The sequence below is a fragment of the Natrix helvetica genome (assembly GCF_964273705.1).
Source record: "Natrix helvetica genome assembly, chromosome: 3".
Classification (NCBI taxonomy): domain Eukaryota; kingdom Metazoa; phylum Chordata; class Lepidosauria; order Squamata; family Natricidae; genus Natrix; species Natrix helvetica.
The window spans coordinates 108,029,919-108,054,276 of NC_138549.1; the positions used below are offsets into that span (position 1 = coordinate 108,029,919).

At 37.7% G+C, this 24,358-nt stretch overlaps 1 protein-coding gene across 1 annotated transcript in view; it reads left to right on the top strand.

Moving 5' to 3' along the window:
- The window catches only part of PLPP3 (phospholipid phosphatase 3), an 81,650-nt gene that overhangs the window by 51,979 nt on the left and 5,313 nt on the right, over positions 1-24,358 (top strand). The window contains exons 3-5 of the mRNA XM_081946503.1: positions 3,483-3,766; positions 4,888-4,945; positions 17,633-17,809. Coding sequence (XP_081802629.1) covers positions 3,483-3,766; positions 4,888-4,945; positions 17,633-17,809 — 519 coding nt within the window. The remainder of the gene's footprint in view (positions 1-3,482; positions 3,767-4,887; positions 4,946-17,632; positions 17,810-24,358) is intronic.

Genomic DNA, 24,358 nt, shown 5'->3' on the forward strand with positions numbered 1-24,358 from the left:
TAAATGTCATGACTCCATATAATGATGCTTTTAGTAGAAAATCATTGTTGATGGTGTGAGTAAATACTCATATAGCCTTGCACATTACAGTGTAAGCAAAAGGTCACAGATATTCAGCATGACTATATTTTGTTTTAAATGTCCTTAATCTGGTACTCCTAAAACAGTTTGGTGCCTGTTTTCTGGTACAAGATTCTCTCCCAGAGTCAGATGGCCTTCACCTTGCTGTTATTCAGATGAGCTGTGAATACTTAACTGTTCACACAGCCCTTTGACAAGGGAAAGAAATATCTTGTTTTATCCTACTTTCCATCTTTATTTTTATGCTTTATTGTGATTTCTTTGATAGTTGGGATCACCCTATGTTCATTTAAGGTTGGGCGCATACAAGTTAGTGTTTATTATTAAATTATAATCCCCATTATCTCAGCTGCAGAAAATGATGGAATTTTGGTCCAATACATTAGGATTATAAGCAGAATCAGTATAAACAATACTATTATTAAGAACAATCATTTTAAACAATTCAGGAGTATTTGTTCCCCCTTATAGTAATGGGCTTGTAGAAGTGAGACTCAGCCATGAAGTTTTTTTCAGGATAGTTTGCAATTTTGCCTTAGATACGTTGTGTGATAAAATAATCAATTAAAAGTAAACTTAAAGATATTTACAAGCTATAAAGAAAATGCTTCATTAAACAGTGTAAAATAAAACTTGAGATGAAAGGACAGCCACCATTCATAACATTCTTAAACAGGAAGATAAATAAATAAGATTCATGGGCATACATGGAAGATAAATCTCCCTGTTGCTTAGCCAGGCTGGGTAACAACAGCAACTTTATGATCTGTGGACTTCAATTCCCAAAATTCCTACATCAACATGGCTGGCTCAAGAATTCTGGGAAGTCCACAGGTCATAAAGTTGCCAAGATTGAGAAACACTGGCTTAGACATGGGTGAGTTATATTAGTAGCACTTTAAAAGCTCTCAATCCAGAGGGCAAACTTGAACTCGGAAGATTAGTTTAGGAACTGTTGTACCTGTGGAATTACTTGCAATTCTCGACTACACCTGAAGCTTATATTTTGCAATGTCTGAAGAGCAATTGTCCAATAAGTGGTGTAATGATGGCAGAAACGCCCACAGCTTTTTGATTTTATTTTATTTGGTTGCTTTCGGGTAATAGGCAGTACATGGCATGTTCAAATGAAACCAGCTGGACTAGTTTTTCTAATTATGTCTCCAGGGTTGTCATTGCCTGTAGAGTAAGACCTGGAACAAAGATATCAGGATAATCCTAAAGTTTGCAACTCTTAAAACAGTAACTTACACAATCTTCTGATTTAATATTAAACCCACATTATACTTACAGTTTGGGGATCAATAATTGCCCTGAAGTATTGTACGTCTATAATAAGTATGTTCTCTTTTCAAGATCCGATTCAATGACTGGGAAATAATCCAACCACATTTGTGTCATGTGAACTCTTTTCTTCAAATGTATAAACACCTGAATATAAAAACAGAACAATGCTCCCCCCCACACACACACACAGTTTTAAGTTTCACAGAAATCTTTGGTACAGCAAAAATGAAGTAGATGTAAGAATTTCAGCTATTGGGTGACTGTGCCACAAACCACACCTGTAGCATCTTTAATCACACTTAGCAGAGTAGAGCTACAGAGGTAGAGTGGAGGATTCCATTTTATTATTTAGAATAATCACCTTGTCATATAGAAAAATGGGCTTAGCAAGTCCAAATGTAAAGAATATGGAGATCTGTCATTTCACCTGTCAGTAGAGCACAGATTTGTTCTTCAAGATGATGTAAAGCTAGCATGACAGTAAGTCATTTAAGCAGATCTTTACTGCTCGTCCCACACAGACTCCTTTGGAAAGCAATAAAATAAATATGTCTTATGAACTACAGTAAGAGTTCACCTGAATAAGTTGCTCTTATTCTGATAAATTGAATTGTCTATATATGAGCAGTAGTTAATGGTATTAGAAACATTTTTTTCTTGTTAAATCACATCTTTTTGTCAATACATTAAAAAAAGCCATATAAGATCTTAGAGGGAGAAGTAGAGAGAAAATCTGATTCATAGAAGAGAAAAACAAAACACTGTGTTTATGCATAGAAAAGATGATATAATAGCTTGGCAGTACATTAATAAACATAAGATACCTGCTGCAACTAGTTAAATACTGGGGCATTTAAGAGGAACTAATACAGTCAAGTTTAATCCGTGAAATGAAAGGAGCAAACCCATGTGCCAATAGACACTCCCATCTACAAATTAATATCTGAGAAGTAAACATATATCTCTTCTCCTTCATCTTCTTCCATAAGTGTTGTTACTTCACTTCACATCATCTTCCCTTCAATATCAGCTAGAAAATACTATCTGTAATATACAGGGTGAAGTATGGATTTAATTTCAGATGGACTGGTGCTATTACTGGAATTGAGTTAGTTTGTCAGTGGATCAGGATAGATGACAGTCTTAACTGTTGCTGTTCCAAACTACTACCCAAAACAGCTGCTTCATTATGAAGTTGTAACATACTGTGGCTAATTTGTTGCTCTGAATACCCTCTTATGTTGGCTGGTAGGCCAACTGGAAAATTAGTAGTAAGTGCGCATCATGCCTGAGGCATTGAGTACTCTTGCATTAGATTTGAATATTTGGTATGTAAACGCAGATTTGAAAATCATTTCAAAAGACCATATTAGATAAACCAGCAGATGTTCAGGCAGAGATATCACTGTCCCAGACACTGGCAGTAATATGGAATTCTTTGATACACAAGCAGATTTTTGAGCAACGAGTGTGAGCTTATGATTTCAATATCTGCAAGAATAGGGACTCAAAACCACATTGTGAGGCTTGACTGAATTCTACTTGTCTTTGATGGTATGTTTAAAAAGCAAACATATATGGGGAAAAAGTGCATGAACACATTTTAACATTCTGAAATATACTACTAGTTTCAAAATGAACAGTTCAAAACCTTAATTTGAGCTAATTTACTTTTACCATCTGCTTGTGATGATCCTCACTTTATTGACTGTATTTCCCACTGTTAAATGGAGAATTGTGATTTAATAGAAGAGGCAAATCACCTTTTTTAAAGTGAAGTTAAAATATCCTTTAAGACAACTTCAATAGAGGTGAGAAAAGACGGTCTGTAGTTTTCTTGGCAACAATATGTCATTTCCTTTTTCTGGATGCTTTCTCAACTCCACAGCTTGATATTTCCATGTGACCTCCCAAAAAATAATCTGGATCCAATCCAGATTACCTTTTTGATATCAGCCAAGTTTAATTAGTTGCTGCCAATAATTCATTACTAATAAATCATTTGGTGAATAGATTTCAATAGTTACACTGTGATCGGCTATTGTTTTAAAGCGACACAATCCTCAGTAAGACTGAATATCCTTTAAAAAAAAATACACCTTTCTTTTTTGCAGATTATTATAGGGGAGTTCTATCGGATTCATTGCCTGAAGGAGAAATCTCGATCTTTTATCCAGAATCCATACATTGCGGCATTATACAAGCAAGTGGGCTGCTTTGCATTTGGCTGTGCTATCAGTCAATCCTTTACTGATATTGCCAAAGTGTCGGTGGGACGGCTGAGACCTAATTTCATTGCTGTGTGTATGCCAGACTTTTCAAAACTCAACTGCTCCCAGGGTTACATACAAGAATATCAGTGCCTCAATCCTGATGAAGGCAAAGTCCAGGAAGCAAGGTAAGAACATCCCCCCCCCCCAAGACATCTGTAACTGAGCCAAAATAATGTTCTTTTGCCTATGTAGATTTCATGAATCTTGCTAAAAAATACATGGAAGAAGAATGCAAAAGAAGTTTAACATTGTTGGGAAATCAAAGTTTAAAAAAGCAATTAAGAAGCAGTATGACTGATGTATCGAAAGAAGTTATTTTCCTAAAAGTATAGAATATAGTGGTCAATATATATTTGGTCTGTCTCTATTAATGCTGTACTAGAAACTGGAGAAAGGAAGTACTCATACCATTTATAGTCAGGATTTTAGATAGGATTATACATACAGTACCAGTTTAATTCAACTGTAAAAGTGAATTGGACAGATTCTCTCAGGAAGGCATCATCTGTGAATCTATATGGCATACTAAATACATATTATATGCTGTATAAGCAGAAGTGTGGGTCCTCGTACTGGGCACAATGATGATTGCATTGTTTCCATTTTCTACTTCTCAATAGTATGGACTTCGTAGGAAGATTGGATAGCAATAGCACTTAGACTTATATACCACCCCATAGTGTTTTGCAGCACTATCTGGTGGTTTACAGAGACATCATATTTCCCCCAACAATCTCGGTCCTCATTTTACTGTCCTCGGAAGAATGGAAGACTGAGTCAACCTTGAACCTTGTTAGGATTGAACTCCTGGCAATGAGCAGTGAGTTAGTTTGAAATATTGCATTCTAATCACTGCACCACCATGCCCCACCATGCACTGCACCACCATGGCTCATGATACTTGTTCAATAAAAGCCAAACAGAGATATTCAATCAATTATTGAACGTTACCCAGAATCACCTTGTATGAGATGGGGGCGCTGTATAAATGTTTGCAGTGACAAACATTTGATAACTACTTATCCTGTTGATTTATACTACACATAGATCAGTTAATATTTCATCTTAGGTGTCTGCTGTCTCTGTGACAATTATTCAATTCTAAATTAATAGTTGCAAATGGATGGAATAAAGAGAAGTTTGTGTTTTGTGAATTTTTCACCTTAACCGATAAGAAAGGAGAGTAACTGACCATTTATTCAAATAACAGAGTGAATGCAATGCTTTGTATTTTTTTCCTTTTCAGGAAATCATTTTTCTCTGGACACGCTTCCTTCTCACTCTATACCATGCTTTATTTGGTGGTAAGTCTAAAGTTTTTTTTTTTTAGCAAATCATGTGTAATCTCTCTCTCAGGTTTTATAATGAGAAATGAATGAATATTATGAACCAGAAAAAGTAAAATATCACCACTACATAGATTTCATGTAATAGAATCATAGATTAAAGCTTTATTTATTAAAATCTAGAATATAACTTCAAGGGCTTGTCTCTTAATCGTAGTTTACACAGTCAAGTTCCTATATGGGGTTGTTTATGCAAGAATAAATCTATGGTTAAAAAAACAAACCCTGTTATTTATGAAGAAGCATAGATACAGTAATTCAGATTCTATTAGTTCATAGAAACTAACTTGACTTCTACAAGTTCATCCATCCACATATAAAATTGCTTTGAAAATGCAGCAGTGTAAACATGAAGAAATGCAGTCGTGTGAACAATGTTATTTTGGCTTCCAGCTGTCATTTCCATATAAAACAATGTGGCACGGATCCTGCAATACTGGTTTTTCTCTTTACATTTAAGAGTTTCTGATAGCTGTTTTGCATCCAGGAGATCTTAGATTCAAATCAGGGACATACAGGTTTGTTTTTTTTAATCTAGAAGATCCAGAATTCAACTTGTGGAGTAGTGTTAGGAAGGACTGAAATACTGTAAGATCTCTGAATTTCAGTGGTAGACTACCATGAGTTTGATGGTCCAAAAATAATGTTGTTTGTTCATGAATGTGGTACAAGTGCTTGTTATCAAAGGGAGAAGAAGATGAATCATTACGTTTGGAAATTAAGAAGCAGCAAAATCTATATTAAGAATGTATTAGATGGAATGGAATCCTACATAGAATATGTCAATTGTTAGTCCAGATTAATTGTTTGATGCACTTAAAAAAAGAACACCACATCTCAGTTCAGGTAGAATAATAACACAAAGCCATGTGACAAAGGTGTGTAGTCCCTCCCCCATGTGTCATCCTCACTGGGTAGATCAGACCAGAAAATCAACTCCACTGGAAAGATGGCAGAGATTGAGATTAGCTGTAGTACCAGAATCTTGAGAGTTGTACTGCTTTTCAAACTTCCTAATGGTCCAGTGAATTTGGAAGGCCTCTGCCTGAGATGCTTTTGAAGGTTATCTCATTATGGACTTAATAGTGTTTTACCCTTTGTTGATTTAGCAATGGAGCTTGCATATCTCCATCAAGGTCATCTTCTTTACTCTCTACACCAGGGTGACCACTAACCACAAATAAATAGATTGGCATTAGAACCGCAATTAGGGACAGAATTTGCTTCCCCTGAGGAATTGAAATGAAAATCCACTCAAAGTTGCTATGCTCTACTTTGAGATCTAGGGTTTGGTTAAGTCTCATGCATACCCAAAATTTCACTTGCTTTTGAAGTAAAAAAAAATGTTTAAGTAAAGTTAAGAACACAAGAAAGATTTTCCTACAATGTACAGGAGAATATTTGGATAAAATGAATGAATCTGTTTTCAATTAGCATTGTCTTTCAATTCTAAAAGAGAGAGGCTACTCTAATTTTAATATATTAATTTTTAATATAAATTAAATTTAATATAAAACTTTTTGTTTATTTATACTTTTGTCATGTTTGTGTAGTGTATATTGGAGGTGGGGACCCTTTGAGAGTTCTATACAATGGAATTTCATTTTAATGTATGCCGATTAGTATACATTTAAAATGGCAATAAAATTATTCTAAATCTCTAATTAACTGGATGCAAGATTTTAATACATTAACTAGATTCTGCTCCTGGTTAAACAGCCTAGTTGGCTATCTAGCCAACATTAAAACAAATCCAGGTTAACTAATACTACCTAGGAACTATGGTTGGTCGATCTTGATCATCAACAATATTAGCCCAAAAATTGTTTAAAAGTCAGCATAATTTTAAGCTTATAGGAAAAGGAAAGACAATTTTTGAGGGGAAAAAATGAAAGCTCTTTATTTTAACTTTAAAAATATTGTTGTAGCCTAAAGCAATTCAGACTCTTGTCTGCATCAGACAAAACTTTAATCATGTGATAGATCTCTAAAAGTCCTTTGCTTCCAATAGTGCGGCTGTACCCACATTTTGTGTCCAACATTGGCCAGTGTGTGACATCAGACAGAAACAGGTTAAGAAATACAATCCTTGAAATGAGCCCATTGGTTTGGATGTCATTCATTCTTCAGGAGGATTGGAATGCTTGGAAATCCTTATCTGCATAGCTTCATTACAAGAGCATCGAGAACATAGAAAACAGGGAGAGCACAAAAAAATGCACAAAATGTACACCCTTGCACATACTTCATTTCATCGGAAAACATAATGAGATAATGTTAGGCTGCTTATCTGGCATTTGCATACATTGAGTGAATATTATAATTATCTCTTTCATTAGGCGAAAAGGGGGGGGGGGAATAAATAAAAACTCCTTTACCCAGAAGCACTCCAGGAAGCCGGGCAGGTGGATTTGACTTGCCCACATAGTTTCACTCAAAATTTCTGGGTCTGGCCTTGTTTTTCTTTGTCAGTGAAAAATGACTCTGCCCTTCCTTTCCTCCGCCTGTTATGCGAAAGTGCTTCCTGGCTGGAAGTAGGCTGGGTAGAACTCCTGAAAGAAACCTTGCATAGGTCAATTATGGGTGGAGCAGCCCTAAGCTCTTTGGAAGGAAGAGGGAGAGATTTAAGGAGTGATTTGTGATTAAAATGTAACATGGGAAAGGCCCTCTTTTTCCCCTTTTGAGACTTTCCAACGATCCGTAGGCCTCATATCTGCCATATTCTTAGGTATGAAATAGGAATAGGGTTACCAAGGAGGGATGCAGACTTGAAGGTATAAACACATTAAATATATCTATGAATAGGCCTTTCCTATTACAATTCCTTCTTGTTACTGCCTGAAAAGATAAATTAAGACAACTCCCTGCTGTTCCTCCTCCTCCTTTCCTCTTTCCTCTTTAAGTTGGTAGCAATCTTTGTAATTTAATTACCATACATCCAGGCTTTTTGATAGTCTATGTGAATTTATTTTCCTCATATTTTCCTCTCTTTTTTCCCCCCTGTAAGGATTTCAAAGTTACTCCATAAACATTTATATCATTTCCTCTCAGCAATGTTAAAATAACATAGCCAATGAACTGGAGGGACAAGCAAGCAATGCAAAAGAAGTTAAAACTTGATTTTGTTCCCAGCAATGCATAGATGGAGTGTTTATATTTTGGCTTTTAGGTTATTAGCAATGAGGCTCATCCCTTGGATATTTGGATAAATGATTTGTGTAAGTCATCACCACTACCATTGCTGGGACAAGGTGGCACTTCCCCCCTCCCTCAAATTAAGATTTTATCCTGCTTTATTTTTTATTTTTTTTAAAGGCAGCCTTACATGTAAAGAACGGTGACAAGACAAAGCTTTATTTAAAGACATTGTTTATTTGAGAACTGGAGAGTAGTATTGACACACATTTCTAATTTCCTTAACTAGAGTAATGGAGAGGAGTGCCAACAGCTTCTGGAAAGCCACATGATATTGAATCCTTTTTATTTAAAGGGTTAGACAATCCAACAGTATGGTGTGTAGGAAAGGCCATCTTAATGTGACATAGCAGAGGCATTCAGGTCACAATCTTCTAGTCAGGAGGGCATGCTGTTTCTCTACTCAGATTATAATACTGTGGTCATCTCTAGATATAGATGTGCTGGCGTATGCAGATTTTGTGAAAATATAAAATGTATTGTTTTCATAAAAGTTAAATTATCTTTAAATTATCCTTTTATTCTTAGATTATACTTGGAATTGTTTTCTTTGTTTGTTTCACTTGTTTAATCAGAAGAATCTAATGGTACTGGAGCGTGGAGAAAAGTTCTTAAAACTTGGCTTTGCACATCAAATTTTAAAGCAAAGCTATGCTTTGCTTACAAAACTGAAAATATCTAGGTGCAAACACAACGCTAAGACATAAGCCATGTTCACAAATCACAGTGCCTGGGTCTAGACGTTGAACAAAGTGAAAATCAGTCTATATCTGGCCTGTACAACTCATCATAGTGAAAGAGCCACTTTGATAAACTAAAAACCCTCAAGGGCCAGAAAAAAATACTGGAAGTGTCCATCAACTGCTCTGTGGCTAATGGAGGAGCAGGAACATTAGATCTAGCAGTGGTGGCTCTAAATGTATTACTTTAAAAAAATTGGTTGGTCTCACAAGGTTGTTTGACAGGCTGTATGAGCTACATGTTGTGTTGCCTGATCTATACTATGGATTAATAATAATAATAATAATAATAATAATAATAATAATAATAATAATAATAATAATAATTTTATTTGATTAGCCGCAACCCTCTCCCGAAGGACTCGGGGCGGCGTACAATCAAACAGATAAAAAATACACATAAGACAAACATATATACAAGAGAACAGAGACATATACATATGTGCATGGAGGAGGATGGACTTAAGTGAAAGACAGTTAAAAATACAATTTAAAATCCCCTAATAAAATTACCAAATTAAAAAACCCATCAGGAGCGTTACGAAGTTATGGTCGAGCCAGGCCAGCTATTTGGAAAAGGTGGGTCTTGAGCTTGACACGGAAGGAGCGGAGGTCAATAGTAGTCCTAATATCCGGGGGGAGGTCATTCCACAGGGCTGGGCCCGCCACAGAGAAGGCTCTGCTCCTAGGCGCCGCCCCATGGCACTGTCTGGTAGACGGCACCTGGAGAAGTCCCTCTCTGTGCGAGCGGATGGGTCGTAGGGATGTATGGGGCAGAATACGATCCCGCAGGTAACTAGGTCCTGAGCACATGGTATGAACCCAGTAACTGTGCAGAGGCTATGTGACAGTCTCACTGGGGGGAGGGTGTGTGTGTGTCTGATAAAAGTTTAATAAGAGCAAATAGCTTTTTGAAGAATCGCATCCTAAGGGTCCTAAGAGGATGAAGCTTTGATTTGAACTGGTATCAGGCTGAGAGTACCTGAAAAGGCTCAAGATCTGTAAATTCTTTCATACCATACTGATAAGCCCGGACAGCAGCACATTTAATGGAAGCATAGCTAGTTGTGAAATGTACCCCCCTTGTTTGATTCAGCACTGAAAATCTCCAGGAATTGCTGCCAGTGGAAATAGATGGGTAAAAACAAATAGGTGCAAGGAAGTTTTAAGATACACCTTTGGTTTAAATTAGTCGCTCTCAGTTTGGATTCTTTTAAAAAAAATAGTGGCATGCTCAAACAAGTATTTTATTACTGCTGTACTGGGGTCTGTCTTTGCATGTTTTGTCTCACACAAAACTGTTGCTAAATGTTTTCCTCCCTCCTCCCTACTATAGTACACATAATCAAGGGCCTTGCTGGTTTTCAACCTGCTGAGAACTTTCTGGCCCAGCTGATCATATAATTAAATGCAACCTGTTATGCTACTTTCATTTGTTAGAATTTTGAAAAAAAAATGAAACTTGATGCGCTGACTAATGGCAAACTTTCCCATAAGGTGCTAATTTTCCTTCATTTTCAAAGTGAGGAAGGAGACACTATTGAGGCCATTTTCCTTAAATAATTCTTTTGTCTACATTCTAGACCTCCAGGAAATGGATCTTCATAAAAGTTGCCAAGGTTGCTGGTGGTGCTGTGTTTGTTTGTTTTTTAATTCCACCAAGATTAAAACTGTGTTCCCCAGAGCCCTTGACACATTAAAACGTTTAAAGCTTCTGTATTTATAAACTCAAATTTGGTTCTTGTTAAATTTTTAAAATTCAAAGACATGTTTGCATATACTTTGAGGATTCCGATTTTGCCTCTGCTATTCAACGCATGTTTAGAGCTTTATTTGTAATTTGTATGTATATGTAAAAGTAGGGAAAATCTGAAAGTAGTCTATAATCCGTACTTAATAATATGGAATATCTAAAGTGGTCACAAAACACTGATTTTTTAAAAAAAGTTCCAAATAGTAATGTCTTTTTAAAATAGTTTTAAGCAAATGCCTGTATATCTGAATATGGTTTGTTGTTGCTATAAGACAGAATTTCATCACATATTTTTAACATGTTGATCTATTGTTATGTGGAATTAAATTAGCCCTTATTGTCTGTGAATACAGAACCAAGCCCTGATTAATTTGTGCTCCTTTGGACTGCATAGCTCATGATTTACATTTAAAAATAGTTGAGAAATAATGCATACTAACAGATAATTCATTTCTTTCTTTAATCAGCGGATTTTTTTTTTTTTAAAAGATACAGTGTTGTTGCTAAGGAGACACTGACATTAGGTACCTTCCTCAGCTGGATCTTTACAATTCATTGTAGTTGGGTGCATGGATTTTGCTTTATCATCATGATAAAAAAGCAGTTGTCCAAAGTAAAAGGAGACATTATCTGATAAAATTTCATGCCAGAATGTCTATATTAAACTTGTAAATAGATGCGCCAGAAATATTTGGCAAATAGACTTCTACATCTGGACCTTTGAAATTGAAACTACCTTTCTAAACTCAACAACAGAACAGTGATTGAAGAATCAGATGTGATGGTTCTCCATGATTGGTTCACTATAAGCCAACTTTGCTAACCTGATGCCCTTTAGCTGTGTTGGGAATCAGCTCCAGATTGTAAGCCTTGTACTTTTTCTTGCAGAGAATAATATCTTAATTTCATTTTCAGAGGCATCATTGATTAAATATGGTAAACGTATTATGTGACAATTAGCTATATACGTGAAAGAACGATTCTTACATTGTCCCTTATTATAAATCAGTAGTTCTGCAGTGAATTCAAAATCTAAACTTCTGTAGGTTTACCTGAGTAAGGAGGGGAAAAAATGGGAACATGGGTAACCTAGAGTCCCAGCACCACATAATACTTGATCCCCTCCCCACCCCCTTTTCAGTACTTGGTTGCTGATAATTGGCCCCACAGTTTCTTGTCATTTTTTAGTGGAGCAAAAAATAATAATAATATAATCCCCAGTTGGGTTTAACATAGTTGATAAAATAAAGAGGAAAAGAAAGTCTCAATATTTTAGAAAAATATTTGCTGTTATGTCCATGCATATAATGAGATCTTTCCATTGTGGTATTTAGCAATCTCAACAATTAGAAATGTGGCAAATTATCAATAAGTTGCCTACCTTTGTATTAGAATTTGTTACACCAAAACTTATTTTAGACTTAATGTCCTGTTAGAATACTGCTATGTCAGTCTTCAAACACTACATATTCCCTTTGTCTTCCTTAACATCAATTACTGCTTCTTTAATGTTTGCCAGAGTTTTGCTACTGTAAGTCAAGTAAATAATGTTGCCCACAGAGACCATGCATGCGACAACAGTCATTGCATTGCTTTCTTATGTAGTCTTGCCTGGCATATCTTTAATTGTGCCATGATGTATTAGGAAATCAACTCTTATATATCTTTAATATTTAATAGTTGAATTTCTAGACTTGCTTGATATTTATTCTTAGCTACCGGAGCAGACCTAAAACTATATTTCAGTAGGATAATGGCTAGTGTATTCATTATATAAACATTGGTGACTTATTTCAAAGCGCAAATTCAACAAAGGAAATACTTTAGTCTTCCCCTCTTGCATTTTTCTAACTGATCTGAGCAAGGCCAAATTCTGCTACTCACTCACTTGTAAGATGTTAATCTTCACTACCATAAAAAGCTATGAATCAATTTTATAGCCACATTTAAATTAGTCAAGTAGTACTTTACATACTTTCTTATTTATTCCCAAAAACAACATTACTTTGTGTGTGTGTGTGTGTGTGTGTGTGTGTGTGTGTAATAAATAAGTATATACGGTATATATGAATTTCAAGTGTTCAGCCCACAAAATATTTATTCTTTGTAGTTGGTTGTATCTCTCTTCTCCTTTCCCTAACCAGCTCCAAACTGATATTTTCCAGATGTTTGGAGATTATGATTAAAAGCTTTAGTTCCAACACATTTTCAGTTATCAAGTCTGAGGAGGATATCCAGTTTGGGTTGAGTCCCTCTGTTCTTCTCAGCAATTTCAAATGGCACAAATTCATCTCCGTTTAATGATATGGAGTATCTAAAGATGCTTTGGCTCAGCCAGGACAAACGAGCAGAAAGTGAATCTGGCATGCACAAGCTTCATAACACGTGTTCATTAATACTACTGGAAATAGCAAAAACCTAACATTTAGGAGGTGAATTTAGAAGGAGGGGTTGGGTTACAGGCTGGAGTGAGCAGCCTTATTATTTTTTTTTACAATGTATTCCGAAAAGTAAAAATATAAGCAACTATTAATAGTTTTCTCCTGCTCTATAACTTGCTGAAGAAACATGGATACCTCATTTTTATTTGCTTAGGATCTCTGGCTGACCACAGTCTATTCCCGCTGACATCACTGGAAGTCCCCTGGCAATGGCGGTGCTGCATATTCCCCCATAGCTGTCGGTTATGTGGTGGTGCAGTTCTTGCCAGAATTTTAATACTTGTATGGTTTTCCAGCAACTCTCGCACTCGATGGTCACCGGGTCATTGCTTTCTTCCCTCCCTCTTTGGTTTTGTCACACTTTTCCAGTCCGTGCTATTGGTGGTTGTTTTTCCCATGGCTACCCATTGGTTTGCTGCTGTAATTGCTCAATGTTTTGTTACTATCCAAACACTACCTCGGCGCCTCTGTAAACTATGACTGAGTTTGCAGCAGTTGGAGACTTTACTAAAAAAAAAACATATATAATTCGCTACGAAAACAACTTTAGTATTTTTTTTTCAAATAAAGTTTTGTTTTCTTTAGCTTGGTTTCACTTTATAATGAAAGCCTTTAAGAAGTAAGGATAGGATGGCAATGTCAAAATGGATCATGAATGAGACAGGGGAAGATTTGGTTAGCAAGAACTCAATTAATTAACCCTTCACGTTTAGTAAAAGCCTTGGACAAACCTGCTGTTTTTACAGCATTTGATCATAATAAAATGAGATGCAGATTTTAGCCTGAATTCATCTGTGATAAAGCCAGCTTCTGTTTCTGTTTTCCTAGGAGGGCTTTTTGCAAATTTGTTACCATGTCAGATCTTGAGACATATCTTAAAATTTGGGGGGGAATTTGATTCTATGGATATATATATGTCACTCTTATGCAAAAAGTGCTGGTTACAAGCCAGACATTATCTCTTCATCATAAAAGGATATGGATATACTGATTAAATTTGTTAAATTCAACTTAAAGCTTAATTTTAAAAGACAGATCAAGAATAAAATGTCATTGGCTTTAGCTTTCTCTTTCAGAGCACTTCAGTAGCAAAATTGCCCTTAGGGGTGGAATACTGTGGCTCTATTTATCTAAAAGAAACATAGGACCTCACATCTTAGAATGCAACTCTGAATGGCTCACAATAATGGTAAAACCAATAAAAACATACTTCAGTCATTCTCCTCTGTTGCCTGGAACTAAATCACCTTCAGTTTTCTATCTTACTCTATCCCAGTGCCAGGGGGCATAGCAGCTCTTCACAGCCTTCTGGAAGGAGAAGAGGGTGAAGGTCTGATGGCTCTCCAAGGAAAGGGAGTTTGTTGCAAAAAGAGTCACACTTCCTAGATCCCACTAGACCAGTGATGGCGAACCTTTTCAGCACCAAGTGCCGAAAAGGGAGCACTTTTTCTCGTCTGGGCTGCAACTAGGAAGAGGCGTACTTCTGTTCTCCGGAAATGTACTTCCGGTTACTGCCGCACATGCGCACGCACCGATCAGCTGGCCAACATGCATTCTCACACCGGAAAAAGGAAGACTAGCTCTTCTGGTTTCTGGCACTGCCGCACGCACAAAGGCCAGCTGATTGTCGCATGCGCGCCAAAAACCCAGAAGAGGAATGAGCGATGCCACGCGTGCCAGGCAACATGGCTCCATGTGCCACTTCGGGCACTCGTGCCATAGGTTTGCTATCACAGCACTAGGGTAACATTTCAGGGAAGTGCTGTTAATGAATTATTCCCATTTTCCAGCAACACTAGGTAGCTCTTGTCTGTTCCACTGCCCCCAAAACAGTTGTAATATGCCATGTAAGAACTGGCAAAAATGGGATTTAGACACAGGGCTTGTCTTCAAGCTGGTCAACCTGCCTGACTTTGACAGTCAGACATGTACATTTTTTTATCTGGGTTATTGCTAGAAAAATTTTAAGCATTTTCTTCCCCCTTTTTTTGCAGCACTAATGCACTCTGAATCACACTAACATTATCAAAGAATATAACTTTTCAGTATGAGAATGCATGGAAATCACAGGATGGCACACAATTGGACCCATTGTGTTGATAGAAATAATCCAGGAAGAGGGTATCTGGGGGCAGTTGTGGGCAACCCTGTTCTATAGATATGGCAGCATATCCATCAATCTAGGACAGGGATGTCAAACTCACGGCCCATCGGCCGGATGTGTCAAGTGCTGGCCCCACCCCGCCTGGTTTAACGAAGGGGGGGAAGTCCCGATATGTCACATGACGTCACTGTGATGGCACAAATTTGACACCTCTGATCTAGGAGATGAACTGGGTGGGAAGGTTTTGAATTCCATACACACACCCGAAAATTACTCCCACTGCATTCAACCACAGATATTTTGATCAGGACTGGATATGAGTTAGATTTAGATACAGAAAATAGTATCAAATGAGATAATTCTTCTAAGGAAGGTTTGAGAGGTTTGGGATTCAGACAAGGGATCCCTAGTCACAAAAAGCAACCTCAAGATTCAAGCACGTCATTCAGGAATTACGTTCCAGCAAAGAATCTGATTGCATTTCATGTGCAGGGAATCAGAAACTTTTGTTGGATATTTTCTTATCAATTGTAAGCTCTCTATTCAACAATATGCAGGATTTTTTAATGCACTCTTATAGGTGTACCGTAACGTAACAGTTCAAGTCCTCCAATCAATATTACAGCCCAGATCCTACACAGGGCATTTCTGTGACCTTGTCACATCCCGTTCCTTGCTTCCTATGCACAGGAAGGCAGTGGTTGATGAGGTATTCAGTCGGGTCTACATTCTCCACACCCTGACTTTTGGGTTGGGTCAGCTACCAGCTCTTTTGATTTGTGAGTAGACGTCTATGTGTTTCCTGCAGCCTTTTTCCCTTTTTGCCTCCCTGGTTCCCACAGGAACCTGAGAAATAGGCTGTGCCCTCAGCTTTTGAGAGGAAACTGGATCAGGATAAGTGGGGAAGAACGAGGCAAGGGACAAGTGTCCATTTGACCTCATTCAGCTACTTCATCTCAGGTCACACCCTCAGTTTTCATCTGGGTATATGTCTAACATTTATAGGTTTCTGCTCCACCTCTGTAGCAAAAATGTCATTTTTCTCCCTAAATTTTATGTTTAAGAAGCCTTAAAGTCGAAAGCAACTCAACAAAACTTGAATTTCAGGCAAAACTAGAAAAGAGGTGAAATTCAAGCATATGACCACAATGTAAGAAACTACCTAGCATTTTAAGATATCCAGCAGCCAGTTTTGAAAGAGCTTTGTAGATTTTTACAGAGAACAGAAAAAGGGAAGCCAAAAGGATTAGGGCACCTTTCTTATGAAGAAGCTCTTAAGTGTGGGATATTTAGTCCAAGAGGGAAAATGACAAACAGAAAGTAATATAACCTGGAAAAAGCGAGACAGTATCCTTGCAATTATCAGAATGAGAGTCAGGGTTACCCAGTGAAGTTTATTAGCATCGATCCATGGAAGCCAACGTAATTTGCTATACACGGTTTGAACATTCAGATTTTTAATCTAAATTGGAGCGGGATGAAATGTGGCTCTGGAAAGCAATCCCCCGCACCGCACCCCAAAGAGTAATTAACTTTCATAATGATTGGGAGAGCCTGTCATCTTCCAGGTCTCAGCGTTCTGGAAAGACCCAACTCCAATGAAAAACTCTGAGGCAGGCATTTCTCAAAGCTCCCATTTATTAGAGTAGATATACATGCACATCTGGGAAAACCTGAATCTGAGATTTCTGGGCTTTCCCTCAGTAAGTCAAGTCCAAACCCATCCCCTGCACTCATCAGTCCATCACATGGTCTAATCTCAATCCGTCCCAAGACATCACTTCAACCACTCCTCCTCCAGATGCAGGAATACCATGACCTTTACTGAAAAAGAAGAATGCTATTATGTCTAACTACATTCCATCTACTAAATCCTCCGCCTCCTAATTTTCCAAGCACAAGAATGTGGCAGCGTGGAAGCTTCCGGTGTTAATATGGCTTCTAAAGCTGACACCAGGTGTTGCTGACTACAGTTCCCAACAACCATGGCTGACATAACCCAGAACTGAAAACTCCCTAAGTTAAAGTGCCATGTGATGTGATACTTAGTGGCATAGATACCCCTCACACAGAAAATGGAAAAAATACTATCAGTCTTGTATTTTTATTCATCTGTAACAGCTTTCTCCAAAGTTACACTTGCTAGGTTCAGTGGGAGTCATGCTCTTAATATGCCCAGGCACCCTGAAATCAGTAGCAAGATGAAATTGGTACCCCAATATTTAGTACTAGATTTTGTACAAGGAGAACTGGCTAAGTTGAAGAAGGTTGCCCAGAAGTTGGTTAGTCCACCATCATTATCATAGCACTGAACCAGGATTTTGGAAGCTTCATATTGGAGAAGGTTGACGGTGTCATTTGCTTTGAGGACAGTATCATTGTGCTTTTCTGTTGCTTTCTTTGTCATTACAGTTGTACCTGCAAGCCAGATTTACTTGGAGAGGAGCCCGCCTGCTGCGCCCGTTGCTGCAGTTCACACTGATCATGATGGCATTTTACACTGGACTTTCTCGTGTGTCCGACCACAAACATCACCCCACAGATGTACTGGCAGGCTTTACACAAGGAGCCCTGGTGGCGTATTGTATAGTAAGTATTCTATATTACCAGCTTATTATTTCAGTAAATGGCTGTAAATGTTACACGTAACAAAATTGTACTCCGTTCCATGGTAGAGACTGTGATAGGACTCCCTTTAACTTAAAACATCCATGAATTGTAATATGTCACATAAAAGAAACATTACTATTCAAGCACCATATATAAGAATTTCATCTCCATCACAGTCTATGGAATATATATCCAACAGGGAGGGAGACACTGCTAGAGAGATACTTTGTTTGTTTGTGTATGTAGAAGATTTTTATACTACACTACCTCTGAGAATCTCAGTAAAACACTAACAATCTAAGCAGTAAAATAAACTAAACTGTAATAACACTTAGAAACGAAATAGATTAAAATCTGCAAACAAGGAAGTGACCAACAAGATTTCTTAAAATATTTCTAAGATAAATACACAAAGTTAGAAGGACCAGGAAATTAGAGCATGCTTTACATAATAATAAAGTTAGCTCTTGGCATATGTTTCTGGACAGGATTTTTTGGTCTGCTAGATATGATCTTTCTTATCTCTGATCATGATGGTACCTGTGAGCAAGTATAGCATATGACCTTATCATTTGAACATGCTTGTGTAAGGAAAAGTGTTTCCTTTGACAGCGACATTGCAAGTTGTTTTATGTTTTTAAAAGTGTCTGCCACCATACACTTGAAGGGATCCCAGAGGTAGAGTCTTTCAGAAGTAGCTTTTGTAATACTAAACATGAAGCCTACTTAATTTAAATTAAATTTAACTTCATTAATTAAATGCAATTAACATAATTACTTCCTACAAATTTGACATTAAATTAAAAGTGTAATTCAGTTGCAACTTTTGGAAGGCTCAGAGCCACTCTTGTGGCTTTTGGAAGCTTGACTTGAACTCCAAGTAGAACAGCCCTCCTATAAAGAAACTGAAAGTCTTGGATTCATATTCTCGCAAAGTGTTGATTAATTGTTGGCAATTGGTTTACTTAAATTTGTTGAAATGCTAAAATTATAACAGAGCACATTGTTTAAAGTGATGAAGTATTGAAATTGGATTTTTGTTTTGTCTGGCCTAATGTTATATGTTCATTTTAATATGGGATAAGTCTACTTGCATTATGAAATCAGCCATCATAAATTATAGAACCTGTTACTGTAAGACAAGAAAAATGGTTATAGGATTTTAATACACTGGTTATAGTCTTGAGTGTCAGCCGAGAAACAAAGGTGACGTTGCCTGCATCGGGATGACATGATGAAGATTATGTACTTACATCTCGATACATCCAATGTCAGTTTGTTATTATGGCTTCTACCAGACATTACAGGGCATTGATATCTGGGACGCTGGCACTACAATATGCTAAGAAATTGCTGTGGCCCACAGGCAAGTTTCATACTAGATAGCTGATTAATACTGCTGACAATTAAATTTGGAATAATAGACAGCGTCCCAATCTTAGAAGCTCATGATGAATTGCATTGGGAGAGACACCTAGCTACTATCAAGCAACAGCTATGTACATGGAAGTGAAAGAGACTCCGAAGTTTAGCACAGATTGAAAAACAATATACTATTTTTTAAAAAGTTGTTACAAATACCATTATAACAGTATAACAGAATAACAGTTGGAAGCGACCTTGGAAGTCTTCTAGTTCAATCCCCTCCTCAAGCAGGAGATCCTATATCATTTCATTCAAATGGTTGTCTAGTCTCTTTTTGAAAGCATTCATTGTGGAGCACCAACAACCTCTGAAGGCAAACCATGCCATTGGTTAACGGCTGTCACTGTTAGAAATTTCTTCTTAATTCTAGGTTGCTTCTCTTCTATTTTCCAACCATTGTTTCTTCTCTTGCCTTTTTGTCCTTTGGAAAATAGTTTGATCACTCTCGTCTTTGTAGGAGCTCCTCAGATATTGGAACAGTGCTATCATATCCCCCATGGTCCTTCTTTTCATTAGACTAGACATACCCAGTTCCTGTAATAGTTCTTCTTATGTTTTTGCCTACAGTCCCCTAATCATCTTTATTGCTTTTCTCTGCACTCTTTCTAGAGTTGCAATATCTTTTTTCTATCATGGCCGCTAAAACTAGATGAAATATTCCAAGTGTGGTCTTAGCAAGGCATTATAAAGTGATATTAACACTTCACATTATCTTGGTATTATCCGTCTGTTAATGCAGTCAAGGACTGTTAGCTTTTTTGGGAGTGGCAGCACACTGCTGTCTACTAGGACTCCAAGATCTCTCTCTTTCACTTACTACTTTTGAGCTATTTATTAGCTGAACACATTAGCAGCCAGGAATGGGGTTGGGGAAAGGAAGGAGGTTTACTTGTCAGTAGATAGGATTAGGTTGGCATTGGTAAAACCAAGCAAGAAAGGGAAGGACACTCTTAAACCAAGAAAACAAATGTAGGATTTCTTCATATAATGCTGGGAAAATGGAAATATAAATGCCAAGTGACCTCTAGCCTTTCAGGTGTAATGTATAATGCTGAAACTCATGTAAAACAGCTGCTTTCTGCATTTCCCTCCAAAGATTGAGGTTTGGCATGTTTAGTGTTTGGGGCGGGGGGGGGGAGCTTTCTTTGAATTTGGGTCAAACTGGGCATATTACCAGCATAGTTTATTTTATTCATTCATTCATTCATTCATCAAATTAATATCTCATGAAGAAATGACTGTGCAGAGTTGAATAAAAAGCAGAAAACAGTATTATATAACAAACAATTATGATCCAAAATTGTGATTATACACTGAGAGGACAACAGATGTCAACAACAATGGAGCCTCAGTACCTCGCTGGGGCCCCTGGTACCCCAGGCCGGCTGACATTACCAGATTTTGAGGGCCTTCCTTTTGGAAAACAAGGAGCTAGTCTCACTTCAGGGGAGGGAGGATGTTCCATAAGATGGGTGCCATGGCAGCCTCCCCAAGCTTCAGGAAAGCCTCCGGAGGCTGGGGAGGGCAAAAAATGGCGCCCATGGGCCAACTGGAAGTTCAGAAATGAATGGTTACAGTGGCTCTTTTTTTCTTTTTCTTTCCTAAAAGATTTAAACACTGAATATTTTCTCTCTTTCCTTCACCCCTCTTGTGTGCCATATAGGCAGAGCACCTTTGATGAGTGAAACTTGTTTTGTTTTGTTTTTGCTGTAGCTGTTTTGAGTACGAAATAAGAGGGCTAATAAAGTAGCATTTTATGCCATTATGTTTTCTAGGTCTGCTTGATAGGAGTGTACCACTTACTTGGCTAATTAGTTTCACTGTTGAACTGCTCTTATTGATAAGAAGGTTTCCCCCACTAACAATTGAAATTTAACTTCCTGTTACTAAATCCATTATTCTATATCCTAAGGAAGAGATGCAGAACTGTGGCTCTTTTATGACTTGTGGACTTCAACTCCCAGAATTCCTGAGGCAGCATGGCTGGCTCAGGAATTCTGGGAGTTGAAGTCCACAAGTCATAAATAGTTTCCCACCTCTGCCCTAAGGAATGAGGAAAGAGAAACTGTAGCATCCTTTCAAATACCTGAAAAATACATTATATATCTCAGTTTTTTCCTATCAAGACTAATATGCCTTGTTTTTTTCCACCATTCTTCCATTAACTGGCTTCTAGTTCCCTGCAATTATCTCTTTAATTATTCAATTTCCTCACAGACACAACAATCCAGAAATGATTTGATTCCGTTTTCCATAGCTGTTTATGAAGGAATGCAGCTGTGTAAGCATTCACATCATGTAATTGATAGTATTGTATGTATCATTGAGCTAATTTCAGGCTCTTTCATGTTATTTTTTTTTAAATAGCTGAACCAGGCTGAGTTCATATGACACACTAAATCACAAACTTTGATTAACAAGTGTGTGCATCATCGTCCTCTCCCTGTGTTAATTCTTTCTCCTCTGAAGTTCATTTTGTTAACTAAGAGCTGAAGAACCACCATTTTGCATTTATAAACCTGGAATTTGTAACTAAAGGTAGTTATAATCAGTGGTGAAATTCAATTTTTTTACTACCAGTTCTCTGGGTGAGGCTTGGTGGGCGTGGCAGGGGAAGGATACTGCAAAATCTCCATTCCCACCCCACTCTGGAGCCAGTCAGAGATGGTATTTGCCGGTTCTCCGAACTCCTCAAAATTTCCGCTACCGGTTCTCCAGAGCCTATCAGAACCTGCTGAATTTCACCCCTGGTTATAATTCTATGCTTAATAGATACCAATTGTCCTCTGGAAGGGAAACAGAGGTCTGAGGTCCCTTATCAGTACCACTGTAAGGCAGCAGACTTGGCGTATCACGAAAAGGTGGATAATTTTTTTTAAAAAAAAAATCATAGTTTTGTATTCTGCCTTAGATGAAGCATAGAATTCAAGGTGTATTGAAGTATTGATGATCTCATGGCACAGAAGTGAACAGCTTTAGGCAGACAATAGAAAGAGATGTACAGTTTCACTGTTTCCTGTGCAAGTGACAAGTTACAAATTCAACATACTTTTCCTGAGCAGTTAAACAGATGGCCTGGTTTACTGAGGCAGAAGAGGGTTTGGCTGCTTCGCCTTGACTTTCCTGTGACGAGGTAGAGGCCGGAGGAAACAGCTGTCTGCTCAATATCAAGCATATGTATGGCTCTTTCCTTTTTCGCCCCAATCATTTTTTACCCTGCCAGCTCCTCTTCTATATGCATCAGGCCTGAGCCAGGATACGGAGAAAGCATTTGTCACCATTTGTCCAGCCTTGCAACCAACAGGCATGACCAAAGAAAAGGAAACTGAGAAGAAGGATGGTCAGCAATTTTCTAGGGCCTCCCATGATTTCATGGATACAGAATACGTAACTCAGTTGTTGCAGGAATAATGTTTTATTCCTCTATTTATTTGATTTATGTACCACCCATCTCATCAATGTTTATGATAATTGATGACTGGTTATTACCATATTTTTCAGAGTATAAGATGCACCAAGATTTTGAAGAGGCAACTTTTTTAAAAAAAAGCTTTTGCACTCTGCAGACCGCCCAAAAACGGCCCACTTTTCATGGAAACAGGCCCGTTTTTTGTCAAAAAAGGGCATACATACCCTTTAGGAGGCTTATAGAGTGCTCCTGGGGGGCGGGGGGCAAAAAGGAGCAAAAAACAGGCCAGTTTTTGCTCATTTTTGCCCTCCCCAGCCCCCAGGAGCACCTTGGAAGCCTCCTAAAGGCTATGCAAAGCCATTTTTGCAAATGGGGCGGGGTTTCAGGAGGCCAAAAATGCTGTATTCAGTGTATAAGATGCACCCAGATTTTCATCCTCTTTTTTGAGGGAAAAAGGTGCGTCTTATGCTGGGAAAAATATAGTCCTTCCTTCATTATATGTTTATTTATTTATGCCTTAAATGGATTTCTCTCTAGTTCCAGATCTACTCTTGATCTGCTTTAGCTTCTATAAAATAGAATTATACAGAATTTAACTCTGACTGGGAGTGAGACACACATACAAAACTGGGTGTCTTGATGTTTCCCCCTCCTGTTAGTAAAAGTCTGTACAACCAAACTACTTCTTGCTTGCCCTGTTTTTCTTCTCTCCCTCTCACCCTGCTCCCAGTCTGAAACTGAGACGCAAAATGCTTTGCAGAAGATGATTTATGAACTCGCGAACTTCTGTCTATTTATATAAATCAAGCATTAAAGTAAAATCTGACACTAAATTGTCTCATTACCAGTGTTGGACTTTGGTAGACTGGTGTCATCCAGATATATGGGATTACTGTTCCATCACCCTTTGTGATAGGGTGGACTTGATAGAAAAAAGCTTTTGTGTCTTTTGTAATAGATTTGTTGTGGTTATTATTGTTCAGCTACATAGAGAATCAGAGCTGAACTGTAACTTTCATTTATGATCCGGTCACCTTAAGAATTCTGGGTTGTTGCTTGTGTTACAGTGCGCTGCTGAACTATGCCCATCAAATTAACTTTTATTTAGTTGCTAAACCAAGACCCCCACCCCAAGAATCGCTCTCAAGCAAAAGCTAAAATTTACATCCAGACGGAAATTCTTTGACTTACTTCTAAAGTAAAAAAATAAACATATTCTTTCCGCTTTGGATTTCTAGCATGATTTGGAGGAACAAGTCAAGAATCTTGATATAAACAGCTTGGTGGCAAACTCTTGGCTTGTGAAGCCACTTTAACAGCAGGAGCTTTGAGACAATACACACTGCAGTCTCTTCACTGAAAAGCCAAAAGTCTGATTTGATCATTTATAAGGCTTTAAAAGAAGGAAAAGCGGAAGGAAAAAGAAAATGATAGCCAGCAGCAAGGTGGATAGATGCAATTACAGTAGCAATGAGTACTACATTCTTCGGCAACCTGAAAGAACAGGTTAGGGACTGATTGGTATGGAGAAAATCTTTCTATGTGGTAGGTAGGAATTAAAAACAATGATGGCATGTAATCAGTCCATCCATCCATCAATCACATGTAAATCAGTCTCTATGCACACATTGCTAAGCGAACAAATAGGATACGGGTCTAGTGATTTATTATTTGTTATGTAATGTTTTTCCACA